Source organism: Poecilia latipinna, unplaced genomic scaffold (genome assembly GCF_001443285.1).
Source record: "Poecilia latipinna isolate Pla-1442-1.1 unplaced genomic scaffold, P_latipinna-1.0 Scaffold2335, whole genome shotgun sequence".
NCBI lineage: Eukaryota > Metazoa > Chordata > Actinopteri > Cyprinodontiformes > Poeciliidae > Poecilia > Poecilia latipinna.
The window spans coordinates 82922-95514 of record NW_015114951.1 but is presented as its reverse complement, the minus strand read 5'-3'; the positions used below and the strand labels follow the sequence as shown (position 1 = coordinate 95514).

Genomic DNA, 12593 nt, shown 5'->3' with positions numbered 1-12593 from the left:
ACAAGGTAATTCCTAATTTTAGTTCTTAATTGTTTATGGTACTTAAAAAGTTAATACTTTTCCATAATATTTTAAGTTAGCCTAATTATTTTCGAATTTTTCTGCAGCAGAAATACTGAATGACAGAAAGCATACAGTTTTTTGGTATTTTTCCCTTTTTTTTTTTCGTGATGAAAAAAACATTGACCAGGATACACAAACTCTCGCCTGTTGCTGCCTGTGGTCTAAAGTCCAGGACTGACGGCAGCGTTCCCATCCAGCAGTGGGAAGGCCTTTACACCGGAGGGGCGGGGTGCTGCAGAGTAAAGAGCAGATCCTCCTTTCTGACGTCCTGGACGTCCAATGAAATCCTGCTCCAGCGGAAGGCAGAGCTGACCTGTAGGAAAACTTGAGGGGTTTTGTTTTGAGGAAAGCTGAATCAGTGGGCGGGAACTCCACATCAACATGAGTCAACTTCAAACTCGTGGTGCGCGCTTGTAGTTGGGGGGGGATCGACCCGGATAAACCGAGGATGGATTTCCTCTGAACGTCGATCATCGTTACGCCTGGATTGGATGGGTCGCTGATGCGAGACGGTGCGTAAGGATGGCCACCCCAGCGCACCCGGAGACCAGGAAATTTACACGAGGTCTGAGTAAACCAGGCACCGCTGCTGAACTCAGGCAAAGTGTCTCCGAGGTGGTGAGGACGTCTGTGTTGGTCGTAAGTACACACCTTAAGCCCCTCCAGCTTCCTCCCCCTCTTCTCTCGTGGTGCCAATGTGGATTGGGAAACTGCGAATTTGTCTTTTACGCACAGATTCAGCTGAAGAAATGGCTGGGCGATCAGCTGGGTGGGAGAGCGGGCTGTCATGGAAAAATGCCATAGGTCTTACAATGAGTAAATGACCCTGACATGTATACACCAGGGAGCCGCAGAGCTTGTTTTGGAGCGGATGAGTGATGGCTGCTATGCCAGAGAAAGGGATTTTAAGAATACATACAAAAAAAAAAAAAAAAAAAAAAAGAAAGCAAAAGCTGACTCACTGTACTGGTGAAAAAAAAATCTAGCTCTTACTCAGTTCATGAAGAACACTTAAAGCACAATGTGGGTGTTGGAAAGCTTCACTTTCGAGCACCAGCTGGAGTGTAGGGTATGGAAGTCCAAAGGTGCCACAAGTCATTAGATAAATAAGACATTAAATAATTATGTATGCATGTATGACATATTTAAAAGAGTAGCGCAATTAAATACACATTTACATGAATGATAGTAATGATATAATATAAAATGTGAAAGCATTTTTGATCAATTATTTTAAAAAAAGTTTTTAGAATTCAAATATATATATATAAGTTCCAGGGAAGCAATCTGATGCTCTGACAGGAAGTGGTAATATTATTTTACTGTTTACCTTGTCCTGACACGATGTAAGCAACTAAGACAAACAAAAACATTTTTGTTTACAGTTTTTCTGCTTCTACTATGCCAAAGTTCACAGCAAGTTACACAGAGTTCCATTCAAGTCATAGCGTTGACTAGTCAGTTTCTGGTCAGGTATATTGACAGTAGTAGTAGTAGTAGCCCCACCCACTGACTCTGCCATGTAGCGCTGAGACGTTTTGGAGTCACATCCATAAAACACTTTAATTGAAACAATTATATTTGTTTGTTTTCTTTATTAAAATAATTGCCATCAAATGTGTTGTATATTTAAGTAATTCTAAAAGGTAATTAATGGTATATTACTAAAGAAATTGTTGATTTGTGTTTGTGTCACTTTTGGACCTCCAAAGCCATAGACGAGGCAGTCATGAAGATATTACTTGTTACGTAATCAGTTCTAACAACTCACATAAATTTGCATGTCATCTCATAGATCACTTGCACAGAGTCAGTGCATGTTTGAAGCTGCTATGTCAGGAGCCACCCCTTTAATGGAGATGCGCTGAGATTAAAAATAACCCATTTACAGATGTAGTTGTGAGGCTTCTGTGTCATATAATGCCATTAGTAGTGCTGATAAATGATTGGCTTATTTGTCTGTCCTCTCTGACTTCCAACATCAGGGCATCTGTAGCACACCTCCTTCTTGGTTCATTCTTGGAAAGTGGATCTGATCCCTTTTGTTGTGTCCGAGTTTGGTGCTCCTTTCTACCTGATTGTTCCTGCTTTCTTGGAAAAAGTTGCCAGGCAACTCGAAACAGACACCGTCCAAGCTCTCTTGTCAGGGAAATGGAATCCTGAGTCAGGATCCCAGACATCCAACCACACCTTCATATTATTTATTCATTCTCACTCTGGGGCACAGCCAGGGGACGCCTGAGGGAGGAGATTAACACTGGATACAAGAATGCATGTTGGGAAATCAAAATGCCTCCGGAGGCCTAGAGCAACTTGTAGAAACGTGGTTTTGTGAGCAGGAGTACATAAGTTAAAATGATGATGAACACACAAGGAGATACTTTACAACTGGCCAGTACTTTTAATTTAAAGGTGCTTTAGCTGCAGATTTTTCAAAAGTATTTATACCTGTCTTGTCAGTTACAAATTCCACTGTATTTTATAAGAATTTTATTTGAAAGACTGACATAAAGTAAAGGATAATTGTGAAGTGGATGGAGAATGATTCATTGTTTGTGGCATGCATTTATCTTTAGTTCCTTTGAAAATCAGAAAAGCTCAGTCTCAGTCAGATTGGATGGAGAGTACATGTAAACAACACTTTTCAAGCCTAGATGCAGATTATGTCTTGATTTGACTGGATGATTATAACAGATAAATATACTTTTATCTAAACCGTTCAGTTTCAGAAAGGTTGGCTACTTTCTGGAAGGTGAAACTCCACAATCTCAAAGTTTTTTGTTCAGTTTCTCTTCCCGTCAACTCTGACCAACTTTTCTGTCCCTGCTAAAGAAACTAATTTCCTCAGCATGATGCTGCTGTGAACATGTTTAACTGAAGGATAGCATGTTTAGGGTGAAGTCCAGTGCTAGTTTTCTTTCCAGAGTACCTTCTTCCACATTTTTTGCTTTCTTTTCTTTTGGCTTTCTTTATCTCATGCATTTTGTCTAATTCTGCTCTAAAGCCCTGATCTAGAGAGCACACAAGTAATAATTGTCCTGTTAGTTCTCCCTTCTTAGCTATGGATCTTTGCAGCTCCTCCAAAGTTATCAGGAATCTGCTCCTCTGATTAATGATCTCCTTCAAAGTTCCTCCTTCCAGTTAGTTTTGGTGAATAGCCATGTCCTCCCAGGTTTGCAATTGTTCTATCCTCCTCTATTTAGAGATGACATCTTGTTCAAGGCTTTGGATATTGTTTCACAACTCCACTAACCATGCTTAAGCTTCTCCAAATCTTTATCTTTGACCGATCCACTGTGTTCCTTGGTCTTCGCGATGCTGTTTTTCACTTATGTTCTCTAACAAACCTCGAAGCTCTTCAGGGTACAATTTTACCTACTACTGAGTTTAAACGGTGAGATGGTATTTGTTTAACCTTTAAGTGGCTTCTGGAGTCAGTTGGTTGCACTGGACCTTATTTAGGGGTATCAGAGTAAAGAGCACAAAAATAAAAATGATAAACAAATGTGTATTTGTCTAGCACCTAAAATCTATTCATAAAAGTTTATGATTTTAATAAAACAAATGTTAAAAGAGCTTAGATACGTTTTCAGTCCTAAATAAATAACTTCTATCTTATTTCAATTAAAAGGCACATCCTTGGAAACGTATTCTGTTGTGGTATTCATGGAGTTTTAGTATTTTCTGAAACGTCTGAGCTTCACAAAGAATGTAACTTGCAACAAAGCTGCTGTCTACGCAGCTTGTAATTAATTCCTCCATGAAGCATGTGAATGCCACAGCAGGACTGGAAAGATCTGTTTTACGCTAATAAAGGAGTGATTGTGTCTGTTCGGCTTTAGACCGCGATGATGTTTCAGCTTGAAGTACAAGTGTTGCACAAGCTTTCACATACACGAATAATCTTCTATATCTGGCTTTCACACAGCGCTACCGCATACAACCCTTCTCCTAACAGTTTGTGCATTTTTGTGAAGGCACTTGCGGGTCAAAGCCTCATTGTTTATTGTTGGAGAGGAGAGCAGAGAGGTGCAATAGGCCTGAGCCCTCAGCCACACCATCCCTCTGCTTGTCCACACATCAGGCCTGCTAAGAGCACTATTAGCACCATAACAGCTCTCATCAACTTTGAATTAGGTTTTTTTTTTTTTTTTTTCAGTGGGCACTGCAGGGACTTTGGATGATCTCATCATCTTTAAAGTTACCAATGTTGTGTGAATAAAATGATTTCCTTGCCAACCTTTTAAGCGTCTGCACTGTTACTGTCATGATTGTATTGACTACTCTGTAGTATGACAAATCTAAAGTAGTTGTTTCATGTGTAATATGCATTAAATAACTAGAGGGGTTCTTACATAATTGTAATCAATACGTCGAACTCCCTCCCTGCCTGATTGTAACATCCTAAAACCGTCAGTGTTCCTGCTCTGTGGCTGAGTAGAGCGAGCTCCACACCAGATGGGTGTCATTATGAGAGAGAGTGATGCAATTAGCTGTTAGTCGCCAGAACTTGCATAACTTGTATGCTGTGAAAGTGCAGGCAACAGTGTGAGCCTCATAAATGTAGTGAGAATGAGGCTTGATGGATGAAAAATAAAAAATCCCCAACACAGCAATAGAAGATGTTTTTATTTATTTATTTATTTTATCTGTTTTGGAGATTTTTTTAGCTTTTTGCATCTTCCAATTCAACTTCGCTGGAGATGAATAAGTGTTGAAATTCACAGAGGAGTCACATTTTAACACAACTAGCCTACAAATAGAATAGAGATGCATTAATCATAATTTCATAGAAGCTCTGACTTGCTGCTTCCAGTTGGAGTAGACCAATATATTTGTACAAATAAAACTAGAAATGTTCTGACAATATTGTTTTGTTTTGTTAGGGAATGAAAACACACACACACACAAAAAAAAAAAAAAAAAACGGAAGCCAAATAGCAATGATAGTGTTTTAAAAATTTTATTTTGAATGAGAGTCAATTGCCAACAACAAAACCTGAATAGCAAAAAGACACCAATTTTCCTATTTAGATAAAAATGCATATGGAGTATTTCATGACATTTGTATTAAAAAAGCATAAGTGTATGGGGGGGAGGGAGGGGAATGCCAAGGAATATTTATTCAAAATATACATCACATCTGAGGAATAAATGTAGTTAGTTTCATTCATATATCCATAGTGTCATATGGGCGGTGGTGGCTATCTTCAGTGGTTATTGAGTGACGGTTGGGGTTAGACTCTGGTCACCAGTCCATCGCACTGTAGCACCTAATATTTATAAAGAAAGATGTAATTATTCATTAATTTCTCGAACACAAATGATCTATTACCGGCACATTATTCACTACCTAAAATAATTGTAAAGCCTGGATTTGTAATTTGTTTGACATTTTTATTAGCGTCTTGTGCCGCTGGCATCTCCAAATCTTGCAACAGTCTCTCTGTCTTCTTAGATGCTAATTATAGCCTCCATTATCATGGAGATTTCCAACAGGCTGGAACATTTTCTTATTCCTTGGCTGTTTTCATTGACAAAGATTGGAAAGCTCTGGACGTTAAAACAAAGCCATTTGCTCTGTAAATTGATCTGGCTTCCTGCTGTCTGCTCAAGTCACTCTTGCTTCTGAAATAAGATGGGTTCCCCGTCTCATTGCAGACATAGTTTGTAGAACATTGTTTCCTCTTTTAAAAAGCTATTGTACTTCCCATGACTTCAGTTTTAAACTTCTTCTGACACTAAACACTTGATCATCATTGCCTCTTCTTTCCTCAGTAAATTGTTCTTTATTTATTAGGCTGTTGCTGGTCCTCCTTGATCTCTGAGTGGAAATGTATAAGTTTCCAACCAGTCGGTCAAACTAGAACCATACATTTTTGGTCATAGTCAGGACGTTTGATGGATGGAAAAATGCAATATTTCTCACTGATGTTGTCTTGTTGTCTTTTTGTTCAAACATTTCTACAATATGGAAATGTCCCAGAAGGTGTGTTTATCAGTCGGAGGGAAAGCTTTGTTTGTTACCGGTGCCATCTGTCTTTCTTTGTTTGGTAGGGTGGAATTGTGAACTTATTGTCAGGCAAGTCAGTGCGCATAAAATTAAAAAAATCTTTACATTGAAAGGTAAAGGGAAATCCCACTTGTTTTTCCTGTGTTTTGGACCAGGCACTGAGTGTTGCATACTGTAAGTCACGGTACTGATCCGTCAGAAGATTATACTTGAGTGTGTGAGACCTAAGCAGCTTGACCTCCCTGCTTATTCCCGGCTCTGTCTGCCTGTCACTTTAAAATCCTCTGTGTGTTTGGACGAAAGTGTGCATGAGCTGCATTTGTTGCTGTCCTGGTTGATGGGTACTCAGCAAAACTAAAATATAAAGGGGGGGCTGAGACGGGAGAGCAGTTAGGCTAATAATACATGGGACCACTTTAGTAGCCAGTGGACCCATTAAGAGATTGTGCTGTACCATTTGGTAATAAATTACCCAAAACTCAGCTGTACATTCAGTGTTGACCCCGTGTGAATAAGCTTTGCTGTGACACAGTGACAAATTGACCTACATGCACTCAAAGCTACAGTAATGCAGCCTAATTTAGCAATAAACTGAGTACTTATGGAGCTAATATTGTCACTGCTGACACTTGTGTTCTCTCACTCACAAAATAGCGATAAAACTGTCTTTAATTCCTCTGCGCTTTCCACAAAAATGGCTTCTAGTGTTTTTTGTTTTTTTTTGCACGTATACAGATAAGTAAAAAAAAAAACAACATAAAAAACGTAAATTTGTGAAAGTGGGATTTAAAACACACATCAAGCTGTAAAATCTGATTAGGGCTTGTCGTTTATTTTTCTGCTTCCAATCTAAACCCATTTTCACACTTTTTGGTTATAACTGGAAAGGTTGAGAATTCCTGATTTAATCAAATTAATTTTGGGATAATATGAAGAACCTGCTGGAGAAACTGAAAAGATTTTCCCTTGTCCAACCCACAGAGACCCCAGTTAGTCCTGCGGCAGTAAAAGCCAATTCAAATGATCCAACAGCCAGACAGACGGATTCTGTTCCAAAATAAATGAAGACTGATTTTCTCCCCTGGATAAGGACCGGCCGTAGGTTAAATACGTGTTGAAATAAGTGTGAAATGTTTCCTCTGAGCCACAGATGAAACCTGGGGTCTAAAATGCAGTCCCTTTATGAGATCGCCTGACAATCTTCTTGGACAGAATGTGGGAAATAAGGAAACTTTTAGCCTCTTCCAGACATCTCTGTCATCTGTAATCTGCAGTACAGGCTGCATCATTCTGAGCATGACTGTACTTTTATTTTCACCATGCAGAACAACTAGTTCTTACAGTGAAATTTCTCACAATTAGTCCATCCTGCTGCAGCAGGAAGCGCCCTTCACTTCCTGTCCTTCATCTTCTGATAGGTCAGAGGCCTGTCTTCTCCTCGATAGAAACATTTTGCTGTGACTGTATTTGGGCCAAACACGAGTGCTGGGCAGGGCCCCGAGTTGTAAACCGCCCACTGAGTCTGTAAGTGTTCTGCCTAATAGAGCAGAGTTGTTTTGGAGAACAGGAGAGAGGTTACCATAACAGAGAGGGGGGGTCTGCTGAAGGGTCTCATCTGTGGGTGTTTTTCTTTTAGCAAGTGTTTGATGAAGCTTTGGGACTTGTTCTACACTCGCCTCCCAAGAACATATAAACCCCTCCTCACCTTAGGGGAATTTATGTTCTCTTTAATGCCCCCTCAAAGAACTAGTTCAGGATTTTTGAAGCAAGTTTCTATTAAAAGGGCACAAGTAGTTAATGTGTTACCGGCAGTCGATAGACTTGTAATTTAGTAAAAAACCCAGACTAGTTGCTCCCAGATGCAGAAGCTAAAGGTCAATTCACGAGATACAGACACCAGAAAGGAATTTATTATTTTTTTTTAAAATCAAATTTAAAAAGTTTATGCTGTTTAAACTGTGATCTTGTTTACATTCTTTGGTAGTTTTGAAGTCAATAGCTAACAAAAGCGACTAAAATACATTAAAATTAAAATGTACATCAATTAATACCATGTAAAACAGATAAACAAAAGATAAAAAGAAAACCAGGCTAGAAAAGCCAGATTAAAATGAGTAGCCTAGATTTACAGACTGGGACTGAAGGAGTGTCTAGAAAAAAGTTTGCCAGTTAATCTGAGAGCTATTGGGGATAGATAGAAATTAAATAAAGGCTTGCCCATTAAGGGTCTTCTAATACAGTCAGTAAGATAAACTGGAGTTCTTTTCTGATATAGTTTTATGCAAGTAAGCAGTCTTTGAGCAGTGTTTTGAACAAACTCCCGTCCCCAAGTCTCTGTGCCCTGCAACATTGGCTGACCTTCTTTGGTCGAATGGTGCCTAAAAAGTTGAATTTTTCTATTGGCTACAGCGATAAAGCTTGGTGCAACTTTGTCACAGCCCCACAGTCAGGTATGCAACCGTCTCGCTCAGGCACTCTGATTCTGTTAGCATCTTCGAGCCTTAAACTTCCTTGCACACAGTTGTTTGCAGTAGAGAGAGAAGCATCTGGAATGAGATTTAGTTTCTTTAAGGTGAAGTGCTCCTTCCAGGTTGAGGGGGAGTCTTGTTCATGAATGATGGTAGAATGGAGCAGTGAATAGAGAGGCAGATTAAGGCCTTGTCTGTAGTAATTTAGGCGTTAGGCGTTGCTTGTCTCTGCTTTGGTGAAGTAAGAGAAGAGTAAAAACCTTTTTACTTGACATACCGGTCTGCCTACATTTCAGCTGTAACCTATTGTCATGAGATAAGGATCAAGACTGACGGAAGATCCGGAGATCCCGGATACAAGCGGCTTAAATGAGTTTCCGCTTTTGGAAATATAAATATATCGAGGAGGTGTGACATTTTTTAGGGGACTTCTCTGGATAAAAAGGAGTCAGTTGGAGTGATTCAGGGATCTCTGATCACATTGTCTCCTGGACAAATATTACTAAGAGGAAACACTGGGACAGGCCCAGGACACGCTCGATTTTTCTTTTTGATATGGGAACGCCTTAGAATCCACCACAATGACCTGGAGGCATGTTTTGTACATGATTGATGGTAGGATGAACCTTTTAATCCCATCCTGATCTCCTGCCATTTATCTAAATGGTATATTTAATTAAAATACTTTGAAAAACATGTAGCAGAGAGGAAACAGGTTTTATAAGTCAAGAGTCTAAAGGTCATTAAAGGAGATTTGATAGGAGAAGACAATTATTTACACATGAAATTGATCAACAGTAATCTTCCCCCTATGCATGATCCATGCTAAACATTTCTGATCTGAGTAAATAAAATATAAATTTTAATAAAATAGTGTTTTTTGCTTAATACTTTTGCTTTCTACAACTCTTAGCTTCTATGTCAGAATGTTTCTCGGAACACTTTCCATGTCCTGTTTGCTTGGGAACTGCCTCATATCTCCATTTCTGTGTAGACAATCATGAGCTTCTTTGTCAATTACTGCCCAAGTCAAATGTGACTGAGGTATAAAGATTCAGAAAACAGTGTTTGAGTAAGTGTTTGGAGTTGTGTAAGGATGGTACAGCTCCCAGTTGGTCTTGCAACATCTCTGATAGCTTCAGCCTCCCTAATCTAAATTTATGTTAAATAAATATCTCAAAATGGTAATCTACTGCCGGTTAGACATTAAATGTTTCCGACCTTTCAACCAGACGCTACTTGAAGAATTCTGAACTATCCTGTAATTTGTTCTTAATCTATTCAGATTAAGAACAAATCTCCTGCAGTCTCTTTCTTCGGGACATCAATTCAAAAGCTTTAAACCTCCTTCACAGTTTGTCTAGCTTTCACACTGTGGAAAAAATAGTCATATATTTACAGCTCTATATTCATCTGATTTCCCTTAACTTCTCACTGTGGAGACATACGTTCTGCTGCAGCTCCGTTATTGCAGCGTATTATCGTCAAGAGTGCTTTGCTTCTATCATCCGACCATTAACGTTGCTATTTTTGAACCAGCAGTACATGCACCTTATTGCAGCCGATGAAGACGTTCTGAGCCACAAGTCCTTTGGACCTGTTTTTTTTTTTCCCCCCCCCCCCCTCTGATCATTATGGTGTTAATCGAGTTTCCATGCCTGTATAAACTGATAAAGCTCTGGCATCATTTTGTCTAATCTAATAAGGAATGTACGTTTGACTCATTGGAACAAAGATTGCAGCCTGCGTGTTCCACTATTGTGTAATGTCTCCATTCTGATTCTTTTCATACAACACCAGTATCCGCTATCTTTCTTTTGGATCAGAGTTTATTGCTGTGTCTAATTCTTGGCAACATTATTTGAACCTTGCCTCCATCAGAACATTGCGAGGGAGTGTAAGCGTTAGCCTGCAGTTGATTCTGACAGTCATATGAATGGCACCATTACAAACAGCTCTTTACACGCCCCAGCCCACACAGGACCAAGTGAATGGAGGGGAATCTATCCAGTGTAGGCGGAAGCAGTTATGCCACCCCATCAATGATGCATTAGATTTGTGAAAGACCTAGCCAGGAAGGGAAACTAGTCGAGCTGAAAGCCATAGGGACAAAACTGTTGCTCTGCGTGCTGACGTGCACCATCCTACAGATTAAGATAATCAGATTAAGCCCTGAAAAGCACTGACTGCAAACGGCCAACGTCACATCCATGTTATTTGACACAGAAATGTCTAGAAAGAGACCCTGAGTGTTTTTGTTTCTTTTTTTTAAAGAGGCCTTTACTTTCTATATTAAGGTCATAATTGTGGTGAGAGGGTCTCACTGTGAAAGAAGAGATTTCTCACACATCAGCAGATTTCTCTTCTCATTATTGTTCAGCCATATGAAGTCATTATTTTAACCAGCACCGACAAAGATTTGTGAAGACCCTTGTTCTTTCATAATGTTTTTTTTTTTTTTTTTTATGTACAGTGCTGTAAAAATGTAGTTCTCCCACAAAATATTTCTTTATCTTTTTTTCCCCCTCACACTTAAATGTTTCAAATCAACAATTAAACTGTATTATTAAAGGTAATTGGGTTAAATAAAAAAGACAGTCTTCAAATCACAATTTCATTGACTTTGTGGAAAAAAGCTGTCTGTACCACACTGATCCTGTGTGGAAAATAACTTGACACCCCTGATCCACCAAACCTGTGAAACCATCAGTTAACAATGATTAAATATATCATTTGGAAAGAATAAAATTTTGTTAGCCATGCAGACCTGCAGCACCAAGACAAGATTTTAATGTTGGGTAACTTTGACATTAAAATGATTTCTTCTGAATATTTAGGTGTGTATCAGACTTGCTTGGAGCTGAGTTAGTAAAGAACGGGCTGTTTTACACCTTCTATTTTTGAAAAAAAATAAAAAAAAATCTTTGAAAGTATGCTAAAGTAAGGTTCTGAAGCTGCAGCTCTGCTTGCTGTACAGAATAACCCTGAGCGGTTGTGATGTTATTTTCACATCGTCATTTGATACATGCAGAGCCAGTAATCCTGCAGACAAACTTAAGAACATAATTACCTATAATTAAGGAAAACCTAATTATTGGTTCATTCTTGCACCTGCCTTGGATCACTCAAGCTTGTCTTTGACTTGTTTAGCATTTGTGTCAAGCAGGCATTTCACTCAGGGTTAATCTGCTTTAAACATCATATCTGTCATCTGACCTCGCTGACATCGCGTCACCATGTCACTGACCTCTCATTCATCCCACGTAGCACAACAGGATCAGCTGCTGTTGGTTGCTACGTGTCACAGGAGAAGATATTAGCACAATTTTTTTTTCTAAATTTTTGAATTGAAATTTACACTTAAGAATTAAAATATGTGCTTCATCACTTAATATATAAGCATCACTTGCACTTTTAAGAAAAAAAAAAGTAGAAAGTTTTGTGTAGAGGCATTTATTTATCGGCGAAGCTGCATGTTTCGGAGAACTACATGGGGAGTTACTTGCTATTCCTGTTCCTCTGCTGATTGCTATCGCTCTGCAAAGATGAAAGCAAAAGCTGTTACTGATGAAGTTATCTTCCATCTGGGGCTTCTTTGAAAGTGCCTGCTACTTATTTAACTCCACCCAAGTCCCTAAAAATTAGTGGTAGGATGAAACTTTTATGTTGTTGTAAATAAGAAAACATTCACATCTTGAAGATAACCTCGTACTGCTGATTTATTTCTTTTTACTCACTCTGTGTGCTGACAGTTTCATTAAACTGTGCCCTTCCTTACAGCAGTTTCCAAATTTTCTTAAAGTCACAGTGTTTGGCGCGGCTACTGCCAAGGGGGATGATGACTTTTCGCCAGCCTGGGTGCATACCTGACATTCCTAACTCTTTAACAAAATGTAGGCAAGAGGAAAAGAGAAGACAGTTTTTTGTTGTTTTTTTTAAAGGGAGTGGAGGCAAAACAGGGGAAGTTTCCTGGCAGGTTTTGCATCTCACCTTCTGATTTCCATATAAACCAAGCTTCTACAGGCAGAAAGAAAAAAAAAATTAAAGCT

The 12593-nt window shown here is 39.0% G+C and overlaps 1 protein-coding gene across 4 annotated transcripts in view; it reads left to right on the top strand.

Moving 5' to 3' along the window:
• Positions 1-366: 366 nt before the first annotated feature.
• The window catches only part of LOC106937397 (dedicator of cytokinesis protein 9), a 91590-nt gene continuing 79363 nt past the window's right edge, over positions 367-12593 (top strand). For 2 of the 4 annotated variants that reach the window (XM_015018897.1, XM_015018883.1), the window contains exon 1: positions 367-702. In XM_015018897.1, the coding sequence (XP_014874383.1) occupies positions 586-702 (117 nt within the window). In that variant the 5' untranslated portion in view covers positions 367-585. The remainder of the gene's footprint in view (positions 703-12593) is intronic. The other 2 variants (XM_015018896.1, XM_015018895.1) reach the window with 1 other exon arrangement.